At 41.0% G+C, this 27,227-nt stretch overlaps 1 protein-coding gene across 1 annotated transcript in view; it reads left to right on the top strand.

Annotated features, from left to right (window-relative positions):
• Positions 1-1,876: 1,876 nt before the first annotated feature.
• sh3bp1 (SH3-domain binding protein 1) overlaps positions 1,877-27,227 on the top strand; it is a 28,999-nt gene continuing 3,648 nt past the window's right edge. Inside the window, exons 1-17 of the mRNA XM_014028345.1 lie at positions 1,877-2,459; positions 10,189-10,231; positions 10,470-10,574; positions 10,668-10,744; positions 10,898-11,009; positions 12,411-12,487; positions 12,567-12,654; positions 12,770-12,838; positions 12,943-13,033; positions 13,130-13,266; positions 13,520-13,631; positions 13,964-14,045; positions 16,654-16,734; positions 18,156-18,269; positions 18,542-18,639; positions 20,625-20,790; positions 21,844-22,166. Coding sequence (XP_013883799.1) covers positions 2,410-2,459; positions 10,189-10,231; positions 10,470-10,574; positions 10,668-10,744; positions 10,898-11,009; positions 12,411-12,487; positions 12,567-12,654; positions 12,770-12,838; positions 12,943-13,033; positions 13,130-13,266; positions 13,520-13,631; positions 13,964-14,045; positions 16,654-16,734; positions 18,156-18,269; positions 18,542-18,639; positions 20,625-20,790; positions 21,844-22,166 — 1,825 coding nt within the window. The 5' untranslated portion in view covers positions 1,877-2,409. The remainder of the gene's footprint in view (positions 2,460-10,188; positions 10,232-10,469; positions 10,575-10,667; positions 10,745-10,897; positions 11,010-12,410; positions 12,488-12,566; positions 12,655-12,769; positions 12,839-12,942; positions 13,034-13,129; positions 13,267-13,519; positions 13,632-13,963; positions 14,046-16,653; positions 16,735-18,155; positions 18,270-18,541; positions 18,640-20,624; positions 20,791-21,843; positions 22,167-27,227) is intronic.

The following is a 27,227-nucleotide window of genomic DNA, read 5'->3' as shown; positions in this document are numbered from 1 at the left end:
GGGCTAGCGCTCCGGCTTCCCTGGGGCTGTTCGGGCTCCCGGAGTCTGGCTCCTGGTTGCTGTGGTTGGCCCACTGGCTGGGGTGGCTGCCGGAGTCTGGGGGTGGTCGGTTGGGGGTGGGCACCTGGCCGTTGGTAGGGTGTGGGGGTGGTCCAGGGTGTGGCTTGCTGGGGTGGGTGGCTGGTCGGTCGGACTGGTGCGGCCCGGGCTGGGACTTGGCTGTCTTCTCTTCTCCACCCCAGATTGAAGGGGTCTACCTCCTGGGTTCGGGTGTGAGCTGTCCTCTGCAGGGGGTATGTGCATATCCTGGACCTCGGGGGTATGTAGTATGTATGGGGAGTGTGAGTGGATTGTGGCGTCCATCTTGTGTGTCTTTGAATGAGTGGGTGAGAGGATGAAGGTGGGACTATGTGATTGTGTTTATGCATGCTTGAATTTTTGTCAGGCTGGGACTTGGGCAGCCCCTTCTTCGGGATCATTTGAGGCCCATTACTCCCCTGCCATGCTGTCCTCTGGTGGGTTGTGCCTTTGCCCGCCGGCGCACTGGTGGCTCTCGTTGTCCGGGGCTGGGTGCTTGGGCATGTGCCGGCTCGGCCCGGTGGCTGCCCGGTGGGGCTTGGGTCCCTCTGGCCCTGTCGGGCCTTGGCCTGGGGGGGTGCCCTGGGGGCCCGGGCCTCTGTGTTCCTGCCTGGATCCACTCTGGCGCGGTTGGTACTGGCAGGGCCTGTGAGTTCGTCGCTGCTGGCCCCAGGGGTTGCTGTGTGTGGTTGCTGGTGTGGCTCTTCCGCTTCTCTCCGGTGGTCCTCTTTGGGGTGTGGGTGGGCAGCCCTTCCGGCACGGGTGTCTCTGGGACTGCGCACTTGGGGTCCCTCTCGGGGTCTTTGGCACTGGTCTCCCTTATGTCGGCTTCCGGCTTTGCGGGTCAGGTCTGTGGTCCCCCACAGTCACTTTGAAACATTCCATTGGAGAGATCTTGTATATACATGCATGCTCACAACCGCACACAAACAGGTGTTTACATCCTGGGTTTTCTATTCGGGCACTGACTGAATGGTATGTGCAATATGTGTATGTATAGATATATGTATATATGTATGTGTATATATATGAAAGTGTTTGGATATGTAGGTATGGGTATGTTTATGTGTATATGTATAAATTTATATATGTATATGGGTATGGTTTTCAGCAAGGCTATAGTCATTATAATTATATAGATATGCATATTTGTTGCTGTGGTTTTGCTATCTTTGTTTTTGTAGGTGTGGAGCCAAGAAGTCGGGTGCGCTGTCTTGTGATTTCTCAACATATATTTCACATATCTTCTAATCTCTCTTTCACTCTTTCTCATTACATTTTACTTTTTTCTTTCTCTTTCTCTTTCTCCTATTAAAAAAAGCCACTGATGATGAAGAAGCTAAGATACTAATATTCTTCTAGTTCTGCTTTCTACTGAAGTGGCAAAAAAAATAAATAAAATAAAAATAAAAAGATTATTGATTAGTTTAATAGAAAATGTACAGAACCTGCAGCATGTTTTTAATATCGATTGTCAGATAAGAGAATATGCTGCTGAATATTTGGTATTATGAGCTTCATACGGGTACAAAAACTGTTTATAGCTTTACTTTATGTCCTCATACATGCAGTCCAGTTAACTCCAATTATAATACAACAAAATCAAACTGTGTATTACTGGTTGTAGGTTAGGTCAGTTATTAAAACACTGTCTAGAAAGAAATCCATTAAATTACTTTTTGTTTAGGATATTTTAGGGTAAATCCAACAAGCAGAGCTTTCAGTCAGATCGTCTGAGATTTTGACAGTCAAACTTTTTTTTAAGTTGAGAAAGAATTTTACAAGAAACAACAATTTGACAGTTTCCTCTTTGGTCATTTCACATCCTTTTAACTCTTTAGTGCAAATTGTTTGCATTTAGAGAAGTGAGGAACGATTGCAAACTGTTCAGGATGCATCCCAAGCAGAGGCAGAGGTCAGTAAAGTCAGGACAGATGTTCTGTCCACATGTGTACAATACTTCCCGCCCTGTTGAGTGAAAACACACAAGTGTAGCGTTGGATAAGCGTCAAACTCTGGGAAAAAAAGACAACTTTTTCATCCTTCTCACAGCTTACATTTCATATGTGCAACTTCCTCGTTTGCTAATTTGTGGTACATGTGACCTAGAAGCACACTTATGAAACAAGAACAAAAACCGACTGCTAAAAACACACACACGCACACACACACATGAAAACAACACCCACCAAGTCAGTTCAACATCCGCCTACCTGTGTCTTTCCCTCCTGATGAAGCCCTGACCCTCTGTGTGGAACGTTTCAGAGCAGGACACGTTTATGAGACTGAAAGGGGACTGAGGTAGACTCTGGTAGGAAAGCTGATCGCAGCATGCTCCGGCAGTCTCTGAGCATCTTCAAGCAGCTCAGCTCAACAGCAAAGTAAGCCTTGAATATTTCTGTCGTCTCAATAAACCTCCCTGTGTGCTCCGCTGGGATTCTCGTTGCCATTTTGTTACATTATTCAGAGTTTTTGTTAAATAGTTTGAACCCAGAAGGGTCAGTTTTTCAGGAAGTATCCAGACCCCCTTCACTTTTTTTTGCTTTCATGTTGCAACCTCCATTTTTTGTTTATCATTCCCCATAATGAGAAAGTGAGACTGGAGTTTAATCACCTCCACAGCATGATGCTGCCACCACCGTGCTTCACTGTTAGGATGGTGTTGAACAACTGATGAGCGGTGCCTGGTTTTCCTTCAGATGTTAGTGTTAAGAACTCAAGCTAATCAGTCCATCTTGGTTTCCTCACAGTCTCAGATTCAATGTGCTGTATCTGCTGCACATTAGCTGCTAAAACTAATGTTGATGATATTGTGTTTTATTTGTGCAGCTTTAAACTTTATTATCCACCCTCTTCTTGCAATGCACAAAAATCTTAGTTGTCTTGTTTTCAGCCATTATTTTCTCACGTTATTCATTTGTCTGTAGTTGTGAAGTCAGCTCTGGTTTCCATTGTCCTGTCTTTACTGTTTCACTGAAAATGTTTGTAGGTTCACAGTTTTGCCACAGTTTTTGGTTCCTCTTGAAAGTGATATGCTGGTGTGGGGAGAGTTGGGGTTACTTTGGCTTGTGTAGATGCAAAAGTGAAACCGATTTCACATCAGGAGCTTGATACTCTTTGTGATATCGCTGAACAGATATTATTAAGTGAGCTTCTCTTTTAAAACTATGTTGATGAAGCCTTCATAAATAAATGTAAAACATCTAGTTTATTCAGCTTGCACCGAATGTTTCACATCTGTGACTCACAGTTTGCTAATGTGTGGGTGACCAAACTTCCTCTTTTCTGGTTGTCTTGGCACAAACCTGAGTGCAGCAGGACTACAGTGGTTTTTTTGCAAGCCTTGTTCACACATTCAGGTATCTATGTGCTGCGTGCAACTGCAGCACAGCGACGTGGGCTCCAGCTTTTCACAGCAGCACCTCACCTAGTTTACAGCTTCATATTGTGACCTTTGATGACAGAAGTACACGTCGTACCCCGATCTACAGTATGTAAACACACCTACTCAGACGCTTGTCAAATCACTTTTTCCTGTGTTTTTTTTAAAACATAAAGCATTTATTCCTTTGCCTGAAATTAAATTCAAACCAGTATTTTTTACGTCATACATCTGAAAAAGGAACATTGCTATGTTCTTGACAGGACATACAACACAGGTTCTCGCTGTCATGGCTGTGAGGCGGTCTTTTTTTTTGGCATGGACATTTTGTGCTCAAAGAGACACTGTATAGAGAACTCCTGTCACTGCAGCACACATTACATGCAAACAGAAACTACACAGCGACTGCACAGGCAGAGTGGATGTTTATTTTCAGTCAATGATGGAGGAGTTGGAGGAGGAAGATCTGGTACTTCTGTTGTTAAACGAGGAGAAGCACTTAGTTGAAAATTTGGCGCAAAGAGACAGCTACTGTTTCCCACAGTTTCTTCAGAGGTCTCCAACCTTTCACAAAAAGAAATTGTCCAAGAGCTACTTTTTGCAACATTTAATTTTAAACTTAAACCATTAAAATAAACAGGTTTTGCACAAAAAACATGTAGACTCCAGCTGGAAGAATCCCCGTACTGTTTGATTGACAATCAACGGGAAGGGACATCTAAAGATTGATTGGAATTAAATGAAAGTTTGTTTGGCCAGTGACAAATTACCTTTTGCTTCTCTTAATTTTAAAAATGCACTGAAGAGCTACTTTAAATAAGCTCACAAGCTACCGGTAGATCACGAGCCACTAGTTGGAAACCCCTGCTCTACACTGTCCGGCTGAGGTCAGCACAGCCAAGCAGAGCCACCTGTGTCTCCTCCGTCTACAAAAAATGTGCAGTCTCCTTCCACAAGTTCGTTAACCATCTTTGGAAGTTTTGCTGAAACACTTGTAAAGCTGACTACTTTTTAAAAGCCTTGGCTAGCTGATTCTGCCGCATTTGAAACAGTCAGTTTTTTTTAATTTTTTTGCCAAGCTCGTGCACAGAATAGGTTCTTGGAGGCGCTGCAAAAACTAAATGATGTAATTTTTGTCACACAACTGTGAGGATGAGAAGAAGTTTCTATACATCTTGTCGAGTATAAATCAGCATTACATGGTGTTAGCCTCAAAATGGAAGTTGGTTCCACAAAGGGAGCTTGATAACAGAAAGTGCTACCTCCAATTTTAGTTTTGGAAACTCTAGAAGCCACATATAAACGCCTAGTGATCTGTTAAGAAAATATGAGACAATAAAATCTTTAATGTAAGGTAGATCTTGGTTGTTGAGAGCTTTGCATGTTAGAAGTAAGATTGATGCTCAGATTCGAAAAACACAAACCTCTGTGTCGTCTGAGTTTAGAAGTAAGAAATTAAGAGTTATCCAGGTTTTTACGTCTTTAAAACACGCTTGTAATCTAAGTAACTGGTTGGATTCATTAGGTTTCATGGGTAAATATAACTGAATATCATCAGCAGAACAATGAAAATTAATCCCAGGCTGTGTTTAATAACTTTACCTAATGGAAGCATATATAAAGTAAAGAGGATTGGTCCAAGAACTGAACCCTGAGGAACTCCATGACTAAAACTGGTGTAAGAAGAAGATTCAATAGGGCGACTGCGGTGGGGTGGTTAGGGGAGACGTCCTGGAACCGGAAGGTCACCAGTTTGATCCCCCATCCAGCCATTTCAATTGTTGTGTCCTTTGGCAAGACACTTCACCAGCCTTGCCTACTGATGGTGGTCAGTGGGTCGGGTGGCGCTGGTACGTGACAGCCCCACCTCTGTCAGTGTGCCCCAGGGCAGCTGTGGCTACAATGTAGTTTACCATCATCAGTGTGTGCATGGGTGAATGTAAGTGTAAAGCGCTTTGGGGTCTGGAGGGACTTGATAAAGCACTATATAAGTTCAGACCATTTACCATTTACAAACTAGAATCTGTCAAATAAACATAATTTCAACCATTTGAGAGCAGTTACTGTAATCCTAATATGATGTTCAAGCCTCTGTAATAGCATATTGTGATCAAGTATATCAAATGCAGCACTGAGATCTAACAGGACAAGAATGGACACAAGTCCACTGAGGCCATGAGAATATCATTAGTAACTTTCATGGGTTCTGTTTATACATTTGGTTGAATTTTTGTTCTAACTGGGTGAGACAGTTAAAAAGAGGAACTGTAAATGCATCAACCATGTTAAGGGTTGTTCTCTTATGTTTTAAAACCCCATGTGTCTGAAAGAAAACAAATGGCACCTTAGAGGTGCTGAAGCTCATCTGAACCCTTCTTGAACTGGGTTGGGTTTCCTTTCAATGCCTAACTGACGGAGTTCAGAAAACTTAAGAGAAGTTTGTTGTTAAACCTTTTGTTCATCTTCCTTTCTCTGTTTTTAGAAAGGCAGAGCCTGAGCAAGTTCAGAGATGCAAGGTGTGAACTATCTCAGGAAAAAATGAGCTCAGCAGAGATAAAGAGTGTTTTTTTTCTTTTGTCTGTACTTTAATCTTAAATATGAATGAAACTGCGGAAGCCCACACAGTTAGTTTTTGTTTGTTGGCTTATAAAATATACACTGGTATCTTAGCTGTTTCTAGGACTGGACAGAGATCTCTGAAGGTATACCAGGAATCTGTTAGAGCCATTCTTCTAGTTTGGGGGTCACATCATCAAGCGTTCTGATGACCACTGGAATGCCTCGACTCTCCACAACTACTCTGTTTCCTCTTACAGCTTTTGGTTTTTCTCAATCCTCTCATGGTCCTTCTTCCTGCTGTTACAGTCGCAGGGGCTCTCTAAATCTGTCTCCACTGCCTTCTTTTGTAGCTCGTCGACCATCACTGTGTCCAGTTGGTTTGCCATCACCTGTTTGTCAAGCTGGATCTGGACGTCTCACAGTATCTTAGCCCTGCCACTCTCTACCCTTGGTCTAGACGCTGGACTTACATGAAACCCTTCATGTGTTGTGAGGAGCTTTCAACTCTCAATATCACTTGCCTCTATTTCCTCTTTGGCCAGGCTGTTAAACAGCTGGATATCTGATTACACTGCATACATGTTGATGGCTCAGACTTTGTTCTTGCTGGTGTTTAGGACCTGCTTTAAGCTTGGTTTATACTTTAAAACAACGTGAGACAGCGAGTCGGTGATTGCATCATTTTGTACGTCTTCCTGACCAAGTATTAACAGGCTGAAGACGCAGCAGGGCGTAAGGGTTTAACTTGCACTTCTTATAACAAGGTTATAAGAGTAATTTAATTAGCAAGGGATCTCTTTTTATTTTGGGTAAACATTCCTTTCGTGCAAAATTGAATGGACACAATAAGTAACTCTCAGTCAGTGAATGTTGATTTGAACCATAATATGCGATCATTTATTTTACAAATCATACAAAATTGACTAGAGTACACCTGATTGTGAACAATTTATTTCTTATAAAGTTTTGGGACTAACAATAACAAGTTTTTAACTTCTTAATTGTTAACCACACTTAAATAGAACACAAACATCAGTTTAGATGTTAAATACCAGACATTTGAGGCTATTTATCTTAGGAGTTAGCAAGGAAGAGGTTAAGAAAAAAGGAGGAAGAACGATGTTAATTTTCTTACACTTTTATCTTAAATAATGTGGGTTTAACCAGAAGGGCGAAGCATTCTATACTCAGCTTCGGTCAGACCTCGTCGTCTTGAAGTTTAAGATTTTGACTTAGTGTTTCTAAGTTTTAGCAGTAGATTGTTTTTTAACACCTATTTATTTTAGACCTATTTTATTGTGTTTTAATGTCTTCTGCTTGGAAGACCTGTTTTATCCCATGAGGTCTGAGAGTCTGATCGAGTGTTGTCACTGATCATGACTGTAGGTTTACCCTTTTGTTTGAGTTGTTTGTGAAATCTTTGTTTCTTGTCAGTTGATTTTAGTGGACCCGTTTTAATGTTTGTTCTTTCTGACCTTTGTTGATTTTGACTGTTGTCAGGTGGGGTGCTGTCCACCTGGGTGTCAGTTTGTGGGCGAGGGTTCCAGTCCTGGACTCTCCTTGTCCCTTTGTTTGGTGAAAACGTGTTATCAGGCCTATTCCCCCCACCTTTTGGTTTGTTGAGGGAGTTTGTTTGGTCCTAATACGTTTTGCATCAGTTTGTGGTGGTCTGGTCTGTTTGTGTTTGTTGCAGACCTTACACCTTTTGATGTAGTTTATCACGTCTTTTTTCATTCCTGGCCAGTGGGCGATTTGTTTCACTGCCTTGAGTGTTGCTTTGATTACTTTTAGTTCTGTGGACGGAAAGTTATCAACATGAACTGAGTCATGGGCTTGTTTAAGCATCTCCCCCCTTTAGCTAAGAGGCATCATGAGCAAAAGTGAAGATGTTGTCTCATGAGTAAAAGTCAGAATGCCCTCGACCATCTTCAAATGGTTTCGTATTTTGTAGAGCGTGCTAAGTTCACTGTTTGAGGCCAGAATGTCTTTAGACGGTGTGTTGTTATCTGGGTCAGATAAATATTGAATGATAGAGCCTATGTTAGGGTCTCTCAACTGTTGTTGAATGAATTTAGTTTCTATTTCAATTTCTGAAATTTCATGTTGAACATGGCTATTGTCGTTAGCGAGTTCATCTGCTTCTGCAGTTAGTGTCAGCTCAGCTGCCCTAAATTTTGATGTGTTATCATTTAGTGTGTGTGAGTTTTGTTTACTCTTTGAGGTTACATGCTGAGTTGTGTTTTGATTCAGCTGTTTCTCTGCTTGGGCTGGACTTGTGCCAGATGAGGAGTTTGTTTTGCCTCCTGAGCTGTTCAGTGTAGGACGCTGGGTGCTAAACTCAGGAGGAAGTTTGATGGGCAGTGGCTGTTTTGTTTGTGGGTACAATTTTAGACTTTTGACATCTATCAGCGGTTGGAAACGTTTCAGTAGGTCTCGGCCTATCAGGAACGGCTCTTTACCTTCTTTTGACACATAAACTGGGTGTTCAAATGTCATTTTTCCTATCTGCAGCTGTATTAGCGTTACATAGGGTAAGGGTGATTCAGCTTGAGAGTAAATTGTCATGCTCATGCAGCAAGTTTTTTTGTTTACCTTCTTTTTAATGCGTTTTGTAGCTTTTTGAAGGTCTTTTAGCAGTGCAGCAGACTGAGAGTTATGGCTGTGCCTGTGTCTATGAGGCCGTCCTCCTCAAGGATGCCCTCTAGCTTTAGTGGCAAGTATACTGTAGATTCTCTGTGTCTCCTTCTTTGGATATGTCCCAGGGAGGCTGGTATTCTGACAGTTGCGCCTTATCTCTGTCACTGAGATGGTCAGTCCAGGTGCAGTCCTGGCCTGCCTGAATCATAAACACTTCTTTTTGGGTGAATAGTGATTCAGGGTTTAAAAGTAAACTTCCGTCATCAGAAGAGTCATCTACAGTGTCACTGTCTGAGTTTCCTGAGTCCATCGTTTGATCAGAGTCTGAATCCTCAGACCTGTATTTTTGGAACTTAGGTGTGTCTTTATAAGGTTTAAAGTTTTGGCACGAAGATCTGTGAGAATGTTTTTTGTTAGTTTGAGAGTATCTTTTGTCCTCATAGTTTTTTGTTTTGTTTTCACAGTGTTCATCCTAATCAGACTTTTGTCTCCATTCGCAAATGTTGTCTTGTTGTTTAGGGGTAGGAGGTGCTGTTTCTGCTCGATTAGAGTCAGATTTAAGGTCTTTATCCATTTCATGAATGTTATAAGCTCTGCGAGCGCATTCTCTTAGTTCTTTAATGGAGTTGTCTCGGGGGTTCATGTCTGCGTCAAAGTGTTTTTTGACAGTAGCATGTAGATTCCTGTGAAAGAGAAATTTAAACTCAAATTCTTCTTCCATCCCTGGTTCATTTCTAGAACTAAAGAAGTTTCAAAGAGTTTGTAATAGAACTGATCAGGGTGATGATCTACGTTTTGTTTTACTTTATCTGCTAGAACAACTCTGCATATATTCTCTTTAGAGAATTCCTCCTCTAATGCTCTGCACATCATGTTATAGTCTCCTTTAATGGAGGCCATTTGACGATCAATAAAGTCCCGTACCATTTTGCTTGAGGTGCGTTTTATTAGGTACAACCTATTGTCTGTCGTCATGTTTTGAAAACGTTTGAGATTAAACTCAATGTCACCTAGATACCTTGTGATGTCATTATAACGTCCTGGTTTTGGGTCAAAGTAAGTCACCTGATTAGCAATCTTATCAAGATTCCAGTCAGTAGCTTTGTTACGGTTTTGATGTGTGCACGAGTGTTGACATTGTTCAGTTCTGTTGAACTGTGTCTGATTTGGAGGCTTTTGCCTTTCATGTTGGATGGGGTCTGTTTATGGTGGGTCTTCACCTGGTGACCCCCCCCCCCCCNCCCCCCCCGTTTGTGTGAGATTGATGTTCCCGGATTGAGGAGAATTAGTGTGTTTTAAGCATTAAGTTTTTGATTTGTTCATCCTTCATCCGCTTTTGTTGTTTCATTCATTCATTCATTCATTCATTCATTCATTCATTCATTCATTCATTCATTCATTCATTCATTCATTCATTCATTCATTCATTCATTCATTCATCCATCACAGAATGATAACTAATAATAATTGTGGTAATACCTGTTAGAACCAAGTTTTGAAAACATTTTGTAACAAACTGCGTTCTGCCGCAGATCGCAAGATGCCACTGACCTCCTACATGAAGACCTTGTTATGGTGAGAAATAGAGTTCCTTCTTGTTTTACACTGACATATGTGTCACCTTATTAACTTTCTAAACCTAAACATAGATCTTGTTTATTTATTTATTTATTTTTGCTGGTTTTGGATAAATTTCTTCTACTAACACGGCATACATACATTCACTGTAAACAAATGTTAACATCTTAAAAGGTTTACTGCATAAAATGATTTTATCACATATTTTTCTAAATTTTATTTTTTTTCTCTGTAGGTGGAGCAGCGGGTGGAGCCAGCCAAGAAGGCGGCTCAGGTCCTCCACAAGAAGCTGCAGTGCTGCATGCAGAGTCAACCAGGACTGGAGGCTGAAAAAAGAATGGTACTGAAAGGCCTTCAAAATCTGAAACCGTCTTTCACAGTTAAAAAATCTCACTGTTTTTTTAGTATTATTTATTTATTTATTTATTGTCAGAAAAAGCTTCCACTGATGCTGCTGTCCGTCAGCATGGCAGAAAGCCTCAAAGACTTTGATGCAGTCTCCTCAATCAGGTGACAAGTTTGATCTTCTCCTTTTACCCAACCACCCATTCATTTATCAGTCACTTATAGACTCTAGTCAGTTCTTACAGTGCAACAAATCCTTTGTGTGTCGCTTCACTAGATTCAACTGTAAACGTCTTTCTGTCTGTCCGTGTGTCACAGGAGAGTGCTGGAGATGTGCTGTTTCATGGAGAAGATGCTGGCCAAGATGCTGGCAGACTTTGAGATGAAAGTGGAAAAGGAGGTTTTGGAGCCTCTTAATAAACTTAGTGAGGTAGTAGCTGTTTCCGCTGCAAGTTATAGTAGATTTTTATTGTTTTAATCAAATTATTTTTCCCATTTAATATAGCTTTTTTAACCACAAAATATGGGATTTGGGCTTTGTGTGGGACACCTTACTGGAAGGCTTTGAGGAGAGGAGAAGCTGCAAATCATTAAAGTCACCTTTAGGAAATATTGATGATAAATCTCAGTTGGAATTGCAGTGTTCTTGTCCAAAGAGAACAAGGATTCAGCCTGAAAAAGCATTAAACCCTCTGGGTTGGAGGCCTCCTTATTGAGCTTGATGACCTCCTGGTGAACACCAGCAGGTCTTTTGGTTACTGCTGTGACAGACACTGATGAAGCTTCAGGCCACAGCTCCTGGAAGCTATACCTGCAATGGAGGCCCTGAACATGGCCAATTTGGATTCCCTGTCCCCGACCTCCCCCGAGTCGTGTGAAAACCTCTCCCGGTGGTGTGATTTGAAGATCGCAGGAACAGAGGCTGTACTAGACGTTTCCAGTTCATGTCACTATGAGTTTGGGTTTACCAGGTCTGTTTTAGAAAATGTTTGCAGCCTCCCCCGCCACCAGATTCAACGCACCACCATGTGGTGATCAGTTCACTACTCAGTCCCTCTCTTCACCCGAGTGTCTGAGACATAGGGCTGCAGTTCAGATGACATGATTACAAAATCAATCATTGACCTTTGGACTACCTTGACATGATACAAAGTAAATTTATGGCATGAGTACACCTATACTTGAACATGGTATTTGTTATGGACAACCAATGCCTAGCACAGAATAGGGACCAGAACTCACTTGAGGCTTTGTTTCTGGCCAAAGAATGCCCTGAGATCTCTTAGGAAATGGAGACAGTGGCTGGGATGAGGGATGTCTGGGGTTCCCTGCTGAACCTGTCACCTCCATGACTCAACCACTGGTAACTGGAAGAAAGTATAAATGGATGCTTTGGCCTCCATGGTTACAAGATGCTCCATGTGAGAGGAAACCCAAGAGGGAGAGTTAGTGCAAAGTATAGTTTCTATCACAATAATTAGAACACAAACAAAGGGAATATTAGTCAGACAAATGTATTAGACACTATGAATCATTTGTCTGTAGCCTTCTATTCAAACCAATAACTTCTAAAATACACCTTTAATATGAATCAAAGCCATTACTGTTTCACTTTAACTTGACCCCCATCTAGCTGCACATATAACTTTGTCTGCTGGCTAACAATTAAAAAATTTAAAAAAACCTCACAGCTCATTTATTTCACTGAAGTTTCTCAGTAAATCGCTATGCTTGGTCAGCCATTTTCTTCATTCTGCTGAACCACCCATTCAGCTGCATGGAGAACTGGCTGCAGCTGGATGAGCATTAAAAGCAAACATGTTCCTTCTAGGAAGATTTGCCAGAGATCCTGAAGAACAAGAAGCAGTTTGCCAAGTTGACCACAGACTGGAACAACGCAAGGATCAGGTATGTAACTTTAGTTAGGATTGTGTGTGTTAGTTAGATTATGTACCAATAATCAACAGATTTGTGTTTTCTTTCACAGGAGTCAAACCAGCAATGGCCCCCAGGCAAAGCAGGATGGTCTCAGGGAGGAAGTAGAAGAAGCGTGGAGGAAGTTGGAAAGCATCAAGGTATCAAGTTGAGATTTTTTTGCAACCACCTACTTTGCTGTAGGATTGATGAGCAACAATCTGAACCTTTACTGTCTTGTGGTATCTTGACTTTCCTGTTGTTTGGACCCTGTAGGACCAGTACTCTGCTGACTTGTACCACTTTGCAACCAAGGAAGATGACTATGCTAACTATTTCATCCGTGTGAGTTGTAGTGCTGACCWTCTGAGCTGTACTGTAACCAAAGATTGTTTTTTTTTTTGTTTTTTTATACATCCAATGCATTTCTTGTTTTAAACAATAAACAGCTTCTRGAGCTGCAGGCAGAGTACTACAAGAACTCACACGAGTTCCTGAACAAAAACATCAACGAGCTCAAAGAGAATTACAGTGATAAAGGTGATCTCGAATTGTTCTCGTCTTTGCAGGTGCAACTTTCATGCATGCTGTGTTGGTTTTACTTTTAGATTTTATGGGCACTTTTCTGATTCGCAGGATCAACGCAAAGCCTCTCTAACCAGAAGGTCTACGGAGAACCTCTGCTCTCACACTTGWCTCGAAGCAACAGGGAAATCGCAGCTCCCATTCAAGAATGCATTCAGATGCTGCTGAGAACAGGCATGAGAGAGGAGGTAGATCAGACGTAAATCGACTTTACAGATAGATKATTTCAGATAACACAAACAAAATAACATCAAAACTTCTTGTATTAGTGAGAAATTTATTTTAGGCAACTACTTATACTCTCTTTACAAGTTTTCTGGTTTTAGTGTCAGTGTTTCTACTTTACTTTAACAAGCTACTTCCTGTCTACAACTACATGGTCATTCCTGTGTTTTTTCAGGATTGTTTTGATCCATTTTGTTTCATTTCATCTTTTTGTAGGGTTTGTTTCGTCTGGCTGCAGCAGCTTCAGTGGTAAAGAGGTTAAAGACTTGTCTGGATCAAGGAATGGTGGACCACAGCGAGTTCAGCATGGACCCCCATGCTGTTGCCGGTAAGGATCTTTGTCTTTTCTTTTGTTTTTTCCTGCTTGGAGCCCYGGTTTCTGTCATGGGTGCTCTTCCTCGTCTGTTTGGCCCATGTGACTTTCACAGSTCATTTTAGTGACTCGGTTCCTTTTTTGGTAACACCAAGCAACACCAGGAGGAACTTGCTTTAAATATTATTTATGTRGAGAAAGATATGTCATAGTTTGCGTGGTACTGTGTACATGTACAACCACGTGTACATGATAACCTTACAGGTTATAACTGTTAACCAACAGTTAAATAAGGGTGTTAAATGTTGRYTGTGATTCTTGAGATTATCTTCTTTATTTGTTGACAGGTGCTTTGAAGTGTTACCTTCGAGAATTACCCGAACCTCTGCTGACCTTTGAACTCTACAACGACTGGTTTCAAGCAGCAGGGTGTGTGTGCTAGCTGTATAAGTTCTCTGACCTCATTCCAACTACCTCCATGTCCATCTCTAACGACATCCATACATTTCCTCTTCGTCTTTTTCCTGGCAGCTGCAGCTCCGATATCTTTCTACCAATATTCCCACTGTCCCTCCTCTGGACATGTCCAAACCATCTCAGTCTGGCCTCTCTAACTTTATCTYCCAGTGGTTCAACCTGTGCTGTACCTCTGATATCTCATTCATAATATTATCAACCTTTGTCCCTCCCAAGGAAAACCTCCACACKTTCAGCTCTGACACTTTCAGTTCTGTCTCCTGTCCTTTTGTCTCCAAACCYGACAATATAGCTTGTCTCACTACTCTCTTGTAAACCTTTCCCTGAATTTTGTTGCCACRATCATAAGTCACTCCTGAACATTTTCTCCATCCATTATATCCTGCATCTCTTTACCCTTGCAGAGTTGCTAAGYGGTTGTGGGAGTTTGCCTGTCTGGTCTACATGTGTTTTGTTGACTTGGAGTAGGCTTATGACCATGTTCCTTGAGGCATGGGGTGTCCTGCYGGGGTATGGAGRGTCTGGGTTGCTATTAAGAGCAATCCAGTCCCTACATAACCAAAGCAGAAGCTGTGCTCGCAMTCTTGGCACAAAGTCAAGCTTGTTCTCAGTGTGTGTTGGACTCTGTCAGGGCTGTCCCTTGTCTCCAATCCTYTTTGTAGTTTTTATGGCCAGGATCTCAAGGCACAGTCCTGGAGAGGAGGGTGTCTGGTTTGGGAAKCACAGGGTCTCATCTCTGCTGAATGCAGATGATGTGGTTCTGTTGGRGTCTTCAGACCAAGACCTTCAGTGTGCACYGGTGGAGTTTACAGCCGTGTGTCAAGTGGCTGTGATGAAAGTCAGTTCCTCTGAGTCTGAGGCCATGGTTCTCAACTGGAAAAGGGTGGAATGCCCCCTCCAGGTCTGGGGAGAGTCTCTGCCTRAAGTGGAGGAGTTTTTGTATTTTTAGTGTCTTTTAGTGGGCACGTCCCAGTAGTAGGAGGCCCTGGCAAAGACCCAGGACTCGCRGGAAGGATTATGTATCCTCTCTGGCCTGGGAAGGCCTCAAGGTCCCTCAAAATGAGCTGGAAAGTGTGTCTGGGGAGAGGGTTCTTTGGGTTTCCCTCCTGGACCTGTTGCCTCRGCAACCTGAATATGGATAAGCAGAAGAAGATAGATACAAACTCCCTTCTTTGCCACACTACCTGTTTTCCTGGACATTCAACCCTCAGTACTTGAAGTCCCGAACCTTTGGGACCTCTGTTCCTCATAGCTTCACCYCTCCTCCACCTGCCTCCCTCTCATATGTACTCTGTCTAGCTACGGCTGACTTTCATTCCATTTTTTTCAAGTACTAACTTCCACCTCCCCAAGTTCTCTTCCACCTGTTCTCTGTTTTCACCACAGATCACACTGTCATCTGCAAACATTATAGTTCATGGGAATARCTGCCYGACCTCATTATGTTATTTTGTCCATCACCAGCAGCAAGAAATGTCTGAAAGCCGATCCTTGATGCAGTCCCARGTCCACCTTAAAGGGCCAGTATTATGTGTTTCTCAGGCATATATTTAAATACTATACCATAATAAAGTATCTATGTRACCTTTAGTTGTTATTAAAATGCCGTTTTTATGTTTAAATAGAAAATAAACTTATCTTCTCATCATATCTGTTTCTAAACACCTTGAAATTGGCCTCTGTRTCTTTAAGAACCACCTTCCGCTTCRGTCCCGTAAATTTCAGTCGGGGGAGGGTTGTTTCACGTATGCGCTATGATGCAGTTTACTTGGCATCTGAAAATACATTTCCTCAAATGTATTTTGAATCTGAAAAGAGCTTCACTGAGTAAGTAGTGGATCTTAGCAGACAGCTTAAGTTTCACTTTCATTCGTTTGCTTTGTTACTGCCGAGAGCCTGCAGGAGTCATGGGCGGGGTGTGTGTGGTGGGGAGCTCTTTGATGAAGTTCGGCTTAAAGACACCTCCCTGAGGCGTTCCTGGTACCAAAAGGCGTTTCTGGTCCCCACCTGTCGTTTTGCTCCTTAGCATGGCTGCCCAAAAACACTGCAGGATTTCTCAAACATGCATGAATGAGTCAGAGCAAGGCTTTGGGCATGCTTTTTATGAGAGTGTAACATGATAAAAAACTCAAAATTTGATTTTACATGATCATTTATGATGATGATCATGATTTCATGATCATGATTTTACCCCTTTAAAGCTTAAAGCTATCTGTTACTCACACTGCACATCTCATGGAAGTCCTGTTGTCTTCATAGATGTCTTGTACCAGTCTAACTTACTACTCTGTACTCCAGATTTCCCTTATAAAACACCAAAGTTCCTTTCTCGACACCCTCTCCTATTCTTTTTCTAAATCCACAATCAAGTTCTTTCTAACCCTTTCTGTYCTTCTACATTAGCATCCTCAAAGCAAATATGCCACTTGTGTTGTTCTCTTGACATGTAACCATAATACTGATCACAACCAGTCAGCTCTTGTCTAAGTCTAACTRCCACAACTCTCTCCATTTTTTATTATTGTAGTCTGTTTCTTGAGTTTTCTTTCTGGTCTCACAGGGAAAAAGATCTAGCTGAGAGGCTGGAGAAGTTCAGGGAGCTACTGAAGAGGCTGCCCTCTGAGAACTACAATAACCTCAGGTGTGTGGCTGTTTCYTACATGCTTATGCAGAGCTAGTAGCCCATTTGTGGAAATCAAAGTAAAGGAGATATGAGACGTGAACACTTTATAGGTACTTTTACAATACTTAATTGAAAGCTGCTCATACCATCCATCTGTTTTCTTTCCTTGTTTTTTTTTTTTCATTCTGGGTGCCTATGCCCCACGATTCACTGGAGGCTGGGTACACCCTGGGGTGGTTACAAGTCTATCACTGGGTCACACAGAGACAAACAACRTGATAAGAATGATATTTTGAGTTCCAAGGTGACTCCAAACAATAAAAGTTACAATCTTTATTGTGAATGGCTGGGGCGATCTGGAGCGTGGGACCGAAACTCCAATTCTCTGCACACAAGAAATTAAGATTAGTGGGAGAGCATGAAACAAGGAGATTTGTGGTAATCAAATCCACTAAACTTCTTAGAACTTTTCGTGAAGTCCAGAACGAGTTTTTACTCCAGTAAGACTGCGGAGGAACGTAATGAGTTTCAGGAAGTGAGTGCAGAGCGGAGCCGAGTTCCAGAGAGAAAGCTTGTGTCAAAAACCAAGGATCAGAGATTTCAGAGGTACCGAGAAGGGCAGAGGCGTGGGGCGAAATCCATGAGAGGAGGTCCGTGGTCAAGATCCGTGGGTCCAATGAACAGGAAGTACCGACAAGGAGCGAGGCGAGAGGTATGGGTCCAAGGAGCAGAAACAAGGTCAGACAGAGGCAGGCAAGAGAACTCATGAGGGATCGCTGGAGAATTTACTTGGTTAGACCGTTCAATAATCTGGCAGGGAACTGTGAAAGGTGACAGGATTAAATACAGGGTTTGACAGGTGGAATGAAAGAACTTAATTGTAGAGTAGGCGGGGCTGTAGCAGAACAGTGACGGGAGGAGGAAGCATGAACGAGCAGGCTGTGAGTGAAACTAAATTAAAGCATGGCTGTGGCTTGAAACATGGCAGGTTCAATGATTTATAACACAACCGAGCTCAGACTCAGGGACAATTTAGAAATAGAGTAAATGCAAAAAAACAACAACAACAAAAAAAAACAAAACACAAAAACGAACTGAAGAAATAAGCCCTTCTCATAGAGCCCTAAACATATCAGTTATTTAATCATCCAGGGGTGGGCAATCCTGGTCCTCGAGGGCCACAGCCCTGCATGTTTTACTTGTTTCTCTGCTCCAACACACCTGATTTGAATAAATGGGTGATTATCAGGCTTCTGCAGAACTTTCACGAGGTTTATGAAAGTACTTTTATCCTGTAGTTTGAGTTCAATAAGCTTTTTTTTTTTTTCAATTCTTGGCCTTCATCCTGTGCACCAAAAGTAAATAATGCTCAACCCGCTGTGACAAAAATGTATTTTTGGTTTACTTTCCCACATTTGTTTTCTTCTTTTACCTGCCAGGTATCTGGTCCAGTTCTTGTCTCTGCTGTCTGAGCAGCAGGCTGTAAACAAAATGACCCCRAGTAACATCGCCATCGTGCTGGGACCAAACCTGCTCTGGCCACAGGTTGAGGGGTGAGCAGCTCCATTCACTAACACCAGCCAYGTTTAACATATAAAGCTGCATCTAGTTGAAGTAAACCTTTTTATTYTCTGAGTTTGCCACTTCATTGTTTTACCCAATACTCATGATAACAACTTCCACCTAATGACTGCAATAAGATACTGACCCCATTTCTCTTAATCAGTTCAATTTTTTTTCCCACAAGTTTCAATTCTGGTTAAAGATCTAATTTTGCATCATTCTGCAGTTTAAAGTGCATGTTCATGTGTCTGCATCTTTATAGGGAAGTTGCTATGTTTGACATGGCTTCAGCTTCTTCAGTCCAGGTGGTGACGGTTATTGAGCCTCTGATTCAGTACAGCTCCAGTCTTTTTCCAGAAGGTATGAAACAAACAAATGCAACTGCACCCTGCAGATGRTCATGTTTAAACAGAGGAATAGCTGGGATCCATCACAAACACTTTAAACGCACAACAAGAAAGTTTCTAAAGAAATTTTGAAGAGAGACGTTATAAATTCTGCTTAAAATTTTCAACAAGTTCTCTAAAACCCAGTCACAATTTGAGACTTACTTGAAGTAAACGTTTTATTTTTATCACTGCAGTAATCCCACAGCTGTCTGTCCTACCCCGACAGCACTCGTAGTAAAACCAGACATTAATGCAGCACACACAGTCACTGTGCAGAAACTAGTCATGTTAAAATATCCTGTTCTGTCTGGTGCAAAAATATTGGCTAAACTTTTGTGTCTAAACAGTGTTTTATATAAGAGGTATAAAAAACTAAAACACTCAACTTTTATTTTTTAAGAAAAAGAAATACTGAGCTCAGACACACTAGAAGTTAATGAAAGTTTGGATGGTGAGAGAAAACCAAAGGTTCTATAGCTGTGAGAGACACTGAATGAAACATGAGCAAACTGCCTGCCTCCATGTATAAACTGTAGCAGGGGTTTCAAACTCATTTTAACCAAAGGCTTCATTACGGCTGCCTCCAAAAAACTTTGACATTTCATGTTTAACTTAGACTAGACASAGAACATTACATTCATTGTCTCCTTTCTATGGCTGAGCACCTCTGACGAACAATAATTGAGCTCTATGTAGTATTACTTACATAGAAACAGTGTTTAACACATCCTCTTACAAACACTGAAAAGTGAGAAAGAAATGTAAATAATAGAGAAACACAATGAAAAGTAAATGTAAGAGAGTTTTTCATCACGAGTTGTGATGAGTAGCTGCCATCTTGAATTCTGATGTCTCCCATTTTCTGATAGAGAATTCCCACTGGAAGGGCATTCCTGTTTAACTTTACCACTTATAAGTGGGAAATTCCCACTTCCCGGTACAACTGGGCCACAGCAAAAGTAGCTGGCAAAAATGCAMCAAATTGGAGATTTTACACAGAATTTTGCTAACTGCCAGCTACTTTTGAACCCTGTGCAGCTCCACCAAGTGGTGGGATGTTGTCATTTTGCAGGTAAAATAATCAACATGCATTATGAGAAATGTGGTTTGTTGTTAATGCTAACTTACAGCAACATGAGCTTTTTTTAAGACATCTTTGAAGTTCCTGTGGGCCGCATAAAATGCCGTGGCAGGCCACATTTGGCCCGTGGGCCTTGAGTCTGACAAATGTGCTTTACAGGAAGTCTAAATAGTGTGGCAAAAACAAGTTTGCAAAAATTTAGAAAAAGGTAGATGGCTTAGAAGAGTGTATAAGTTGAACATTTCATAGTGAAATCTTAAAAAATCATGCAAATCTATAGTAAGATATCAAAATACCAGTTAGGTCACAATTTTTAAATTACAATTGTTTACAGTTTACTGAATCATTTAAGGTTTGAACAATGTTTCTGCTGTGAGGTGTGTCTGAGTTGTAGAGTTCCAAAGAGGGCTGGTTTCCTCCAAAATCCTGTTATTGTTTACATGAAAATGCTTAGATTTAAAAAAATGCTATTTAATTTTTTTTATTATTTTGTGTAGGCTGCACAACATGCAGCTACTAAAATCATAGCATACGATTCCTGATAACCCTACATTTTATTGTATTTGTTTTGTTTTTTAATGCATCATACTGCACATTTAAGTTTAAGTTTGAAATTTAAACATAGAAAATGTTTCACTGAAAATATTGCTTTGCGTGTAAACTATAAACATTTGAAAGAAACAATGGTTTTATTATGAGTGTGTATTGTAAACCAGTGTTGAACAGTAAATATAATCATTAAACTCACATGTAGGTTTTTAGCACTGTATTGTTTTCATCTCAGACATGATGAGCTTAACTAGATCTAATKAAATCACCTAGTTTCAACAGAATAACATCTTATAAACTTGTTGTTTTCTTTGTTTTGTGAACAGCTGAATCCTTCGAGGTCCCAGATTCACCTGAAGCTCTGGCAGTGCCAGCTCCAGCTGCACAGGCTTTCTTCTCTGAGAAGGATAAACTGAGCAGAACAGTTTCCTCTGCTTCATCCACAGCCTCCTCCTGCTCTTCTCATCACTTCCCTGTCTCCAAAACAAACAGGTACCTTTCCATAAAAACACTAGCTTTTCTCTGTTTGCATGCTCCCATGCTACCTGTTACTCTAATGAAATAGCATAATCATGGCTGTCTCTTTGATAGGTATTTAGCCAGGGTTTCACAGGCTGTCACAGGGACAACACATTTTTTATATTTTTGCCACTTCGCACTTTCACCTGGTTCTTAGTTTTTGCCATTTTGTACTCATGTTCACTACCCCTGCAACCTAACCCTGTGAGTTAACCTCTCACACCACGCTCCACTGCCGTCCTTGTCCACAGTCTTGTGAGGGTCCCGGATCGATTACTGCAACTCCCTTCTCTTTGGCCTCCCCAATAAATCTCTTCAGAAGCTCCAGATGGTTCAGAACTGAGCTGCCAGTGTCATTACCCCAAWCATCCTCCTATAACCACATCCCTCCCATCCTGCAGCAGCTCCACTAGCTCTGGGTTAAATCTCACATTATTTTCCAAATTATTCTTCACATTTTCAAAAACATCCACAGTCTCACACCTCCATACTTAACTGACCTCCTACACCTCCATCCCCTCCTGCTCTCCCAGATCTGCCTCCTCCCTCCACCTCTCTAAACCTTCTGAAAATCCATCGCTTATCCCTCTTAACTCATTTGGTGTATTTTTTATTTTTATTTATGATTGTTGGTCTTTTTAATACATTCATTTTAACGCTTTGTTTCTTAATGTGTACAGTGTCCTGAGAGGCACTTTTATTATTATTATTATTATTATTATTATTATTATTATTATTATTATTATTATTATTATTATTATTATTATTATTATTATTATTATTATTATTTCAAGATAAACTTTTAGAGTTTTAAGTCACCCAACAGTTTAAATTTAATTTAATTTACATTTAATTTTAATTTATTTTTAAGCCCTTATGCTCCAACAGATGAAATGGTCTGTTATAGTATAGCTGAAGAAACWKCTGTCACAAACAAACGAGTGTTCAGTGACCAATCCTTGTGAAAGTACCGCGACAAAATCCCAAATGAACTCAAAGCATCTTTGTTTGTTTCTTCGCCCTCAGCACGGCCTCTCAGGACAGCAGTGGTTTCTTCCTGACGAAATCTGGTTCCGTGGGCAGTCGCAGCGGGACCACCACTTGGGCGTCCCCCACAACTGAAGCGGCAACGTCGGCCCAGCAAGATCCAACCCTTAGCAGCTCTGTCTTTGAGCCTTGCATCAATTCATCAAACCAGAACCCAACCCCGCCTCTCAGAGCACCAAACCCTGGTCAGWTTAAAAATCCCACCCAGAGACCGAACTCGGACCAAGACCTGCTGGAGCCAATTTTGGAAGCACCCCCTGATTCTCCCGTAGCGTCTGTGAATATTTCTTCACCGTATAAACGTAAGTTAAAGATCCTGATGGAAGATTTATTATCAAAAGCGGTAGGGATGCACCGATATGAAAATTTCAGCCTATACCTATATCTGATARGATTATTGCTATAATGGCCGATAACCAATATTTACCGATATTACACAAACACAAATTATTTAAATACATACACGCACAAACACACTTTTGTCTTTATTTTGATACCATAAATAAATGACCAGACCTCTAACATGGCTCTCTACTTCAGTTATTACTGGCTGTGCAGCATCACTATCATGATCAAACAGATATCACTCGACCAACCATTCCTCTCCCAAAACAGAAACACAAAACTAAAAAGTGGAAAACCAATATCGGACATTAACATCGGCCCAGTTTTACATATCGGGCCGATACCGATATTCTAAAAAATAACCAATATCGGTCYATACCGATGTTACTGCTGATATATCGTGCATCCCTACAAATTAGCCACAGGAACAAATAAAGACCTTAATGTTGTTTTCCTGCCTTATGTGCTACATTGACAAGATTCTTAGAGTGTCTTAATGGAGAAGTCCAGAAAAAGTGGAAAGGATTTGCACTGTCTTTGTGGAACTAGAGAAAATGTACATAGGGTGTGTCGTAGAAATATTTATTAACGGGCAGAAACACGTGAATAAAAAGAGAGCGCACTGCGCGGATGGTCTTTGATGATTTAATTTATAGATGAGCCGCGAGGTGATCAGTGAAAATCAAAGCCCTGAGCACCACCGCAAACTGACTAGCATAGCCACAGGAAATACAGGTATATACATCTGGGCGGAGTCTCGAACAAACCAATGGCAAAATGACAAATTGCAGAAGTTACACAGAAATTAGAACAAGGTCCACAGACATCAAATGACGTCTCAGAATCGTGTAAAACAGATTATAGCAGTTAGCAAAGAGATACAAAATAGAATGTCAAAGCAATATGAACATAATGATCAGGCAGAGTTATGTAATTATTTCTAGCACAGACAGGCCCCTTCACTGTCCATTTTTAAGACTCGTTTAAAAACTTATTTTTTCTCACTGGCCTTCAACCCAACTGAGATTTGATTTTACTCAACTTTTACTGTATTGGTGCTGATTTTACTTACTTAACTGTGTGATTTTATTGTGTTTTTGTTTTCAGTTTTTATTTCATGTGTTCAGCACTTTGTTTCAGCAGTGGCTGATGTTATTGCGCTTTATAAATAAAGTTTGATTGATTGATTGATTGATAGCACAGGTGCCAAAAAGAGACTACAGTATTGTATCTGAGACAGTGTGAGACATTCAGTAGAAGTAACAGAGGCTCAAGATGAAAGTGGGATCTCATCAGGGGTCAGCCCTGAGCCCTTTCTTGTTGTACAGGGTTACCCATGAGGTCAGCTATGATGTTCACTACGATCTGCAYTGAGAGTAGGGAGCAGGTGGAAGAGAGCCTGAAGAGGTGGAGGACTGCTGTGAAGAGAAGAGGAATAAAAGTCAGGAGAAGTGAGACAGAACTCGTGGGAATGAGAAGGAGTCAGATGAACCAGAGACACTGCTAGAAGTAGAGGTGTTGAAGGTGGAGGAGTTTAACCTATGAGTGAAAGGCAGCAGAYAGGTTAGGTACCTGGAGCTGACCACCCAAAGCAAAGAGGGAGAGAAGAGAGTGCAGACGTGGTGGTGGGGGTGAGTGTCAGACGTCTYGGAGTAAATATGAGTCAGAACTGGAACACATTTGTAACAAGCTGAAACTTTTCGAAAATGTTTCGCAAACTGTCACAAATAACATACTAAAACTTCCCAAGGATCTCCATTGGGACTTTTGAGGAATTCAAAAGGGAATCCAAGATGGCTGCTGGTGTAAAATTTGCTCATATTTCAGGCTTAAAGGCACAGTGTGTAGGATTTTGTCAATTCTTTTAGCCGAAATTGAGATAATCACTAATGACAATAAGAAAAAACATGTCTAATCATTGCAGACAAAGACCTTGTTTTATTATTTTTACCTTATAAAAAATGGTCGCGGGTCGCCACTACAGGCAGCCACCATCTTGCACCGCCATCTTGTCTACGAAGGCTCATGAAGGACAAACTGCGGTGGCGGCGTCAAAAACGGTTTTAGTTGTAATACTATAAATGTAATATTTGTTGTCTGTCATTGTAGCTGGGATAATTTTACTTATTAAAGCTCATAATCTTACCACTTGAAACATCACTAGCCCTGAAGCTGCTGGTAGACATCGCGGTTGGAATTATCAAAGGTTTTTGACACCTCAGAGACACCGTAGCAACTCCTATGTGTTTGGAAGTGGAGGGTGGGGGTGGGGGGAGGACCAGGGAGGATGATTCAACCACTCAACCACTAGATGTCGCTGAAAACAACAAATCCTACACACCACACTCCTTTAAGACATCATAAAAAAAAGTTATTTCGTAGCATGGAATTAAATTTCAGTGACATTGTAAAGATTCCAGGTCTAATCCTGTTCCTCCTGGGCTTAATCGGAAGGTTTACAGGAAAGTAGTGAGGATATGATATTCAGTTTGGGGATGATTACTTAGATCAAGGATCTTCAATCTGTGTCTCTGGGGCTACACATGGCTCTTTGGTCCCTCTGCAACGGTTCTTTGAAGCTTTGAGCAAAACTAACATGAAACTATGTTTTATAGATTTTTATTCCCACAACAGATAAAGCTAGCTTTGTGAAGGTGAGCAGATCATGCTAGTTGTTTGTTAGCTTCTTAACAAGTTTATCAGCTTTATTACAGTGGCTTTTTTTTCTTGAAATACACCTCACAATTTCTGGAATACCTTTTAAACAAGTTGCTGAGAAGAAAAATGGCGAGTCAGTTTACTAATATTAGGAATTATAAAAAAAATTAAAAAAGTGAATTAAATAATTTGTTGCTTTATTGGTTTTGCAGCTCAGTACACGTGTTATTTAGTGAGTAAATTGACAAAAATGGCTCTTTTGATTGCTAAGGTTGCAGACCCCTGGGTTAGAGTTGCACATTCTGTTGCTTTGAATCGTCTCATCTCTGGGATTTTTTGCTTGACTTCTATTTTATGATGAAATCATAAAAGTCAACGAGCTGGGCAATCCAGAGTTTCTTCTAACATCTGTCTTGGCACCAGTGCCTCCTAAAGGAAGCAGCCTGTAAAAGGAGAAGTTGGATTGTTCATGTTAGAACCTTTTTCTACAGAAACAGAAACTTTTAATTTACTTTTGTTTCAGGGCTGCTTGTGCTGGTCGCTGTCATTAATAGCTTCATATAGACTGTTCACTTCCTCTCACAAAGCTGCGGATTGTTACAAGCTGAGATGCCGAAAAAAATAAACGAGCTTTTCTCGTTCCACTGTCTAGAACACAGGAAACAGGAAGTGTCTCACACCACTAACTAAAATATCAGCATCAGGGTACTTTCTTCTTTTCTTAAGCATATAGAGCAAGACGTTTGACGAGTAGAGGCTGAAACATTTTTTATATTTACAGTATATCTAATTTATTAACTTTGACCCAGCTGTGCTGATCATTTTAACTTTACAAAACACTGAATGAGTTTTTAACTTTATTTGTATTCAAAGTTTAATATTCTGGCACTTTAGTTTACTGAATATACTGTAGATAAAAATATATATATACTGGTGGTAAAAAATGAGCGCCATCTTTCAATAGACTATTTCATAGTTTTCTGCGTGCACAGCATTGTGGGTAGGGGTCAAAGAGTTAATCGAAATATTCAAACCCACAACGTTGTTAAATTTGACAAACGTGACAGTTTTTGTTCTGTTCCGTGGTTTTGTGCTGATTTGCATTTTTTTATTGATTGACAAACACAACCAGCCTTATGAAGAAAACATCTCTATGCTGAACGGTTTTTCACATTTGATTCAACTTATTGTGATATTTTTACGCTGTTGTCCCCTTGATGTTTTTTTTTTTGTATTTTTTATTTTATGAAGCATAAAACCTAGGAAGTGAAAGGATGGATACTTGTGTTTTACAAACTTCATTTTTGTTTTAACTCTGTTGCTAAAAATATGTGGTCATTGGTCGGCATGGCTAAGCAAAYCGTTAGCTTCGCCAATCCGCTAGCTTCATTAACATTAAACTGCTGAACAAAAAAATCAAAAAAAGAGAGAAAAAAAAACGTAGGTCCTCTGGATGGGTTCTCCTTTAGTGAAATGTTTCGTCTCTCCTCCAAGAGACTTCTTCAGTCTGATAAGTTTCAGGTGAACTCAGCCTTTTAACCACTGCCTCCACATGGTGGACAATTAGTCACATGCAAAAGAGGACCATCGCCTAACAATAGGCTTGTTTAGCTCTGTTGTTCATAGAGGGTTATGTGCCCCATCATCTGATTTATCGGTTTGGATGCTTCGGCTGTGGTTATTTGGTGTTTTGTTATGTTTATGTAGTGAGTGCAAGCGGGGTTCAACGTCCCCTTGTTTTTGTCAAAAACAAAGGGACGTTGAACCCCTAAAGGAGAACCCATTCAGAGGGCCTGCTTATTCTTTTTTTCTTTTTGATTTTTTCTACCTGGATTACTAAGATGCATCAGGATAAATTAAAAAAATTGCAGAATTGCTAATGCTAAACAAGTAAAAATTAGCTGACGCTAACACTAACCGCTACTCTGTAATGGCTAAGGTGTCATGTCTTTGTCTCCTTCGAGCTGAAGACTGGTAGGACTGACAAAACCTGCCATCTGTGTTTGTCTGTGTCTCTTTCTTGTCTCCTCAAATTCAGCCGATCGAGGCAGATGGTCGCCTGTCCTGAGCCTGGTTCTGCTGGAGGTTTCTTCCTGTTAAAAGGGAGTTTTTCCTCTCCGCTGTTACCGATGTGCTGCTCAGGATGGGAGACTGTGACGAAGTGAAGATTCAAGACAATCTGCTGCTTCTTTAGATTGGGCCTCATGCAAGAACCGTTCGTACGCACAGATTTGTTCTTAAATTGTGCGTACGAGTGATTTAGGAGAATTTGTGGCATTCACCAATGTTTTCGTATTCTAAGAATTTTTTCAGATACGAACAAAATTTACGAGTGGTCCAGACCTGTCGTATATTTTACC

This window comes from Austrofundulus limnaeus, unplaced genomic scaffold (genome assembly GCF_001266775.1).
Source record: "Austrofundulus limnaeus strain Quisiro unplaced genomic scaffold, Austrofundulus_limnaeus-1.0 Scaffold5, whole genome shotgun sequence".
NCBI classification, from domain to species: Eukaryota; Metazoa; Chordata; class Actinopteri; order Cyprinodontiformes; family Rivulidae; genus Austrofundulus; species Austrofundulus limnaeus.
This window is presented reverse-complemented; position numbering and strand designations above follow the sequence as displayed.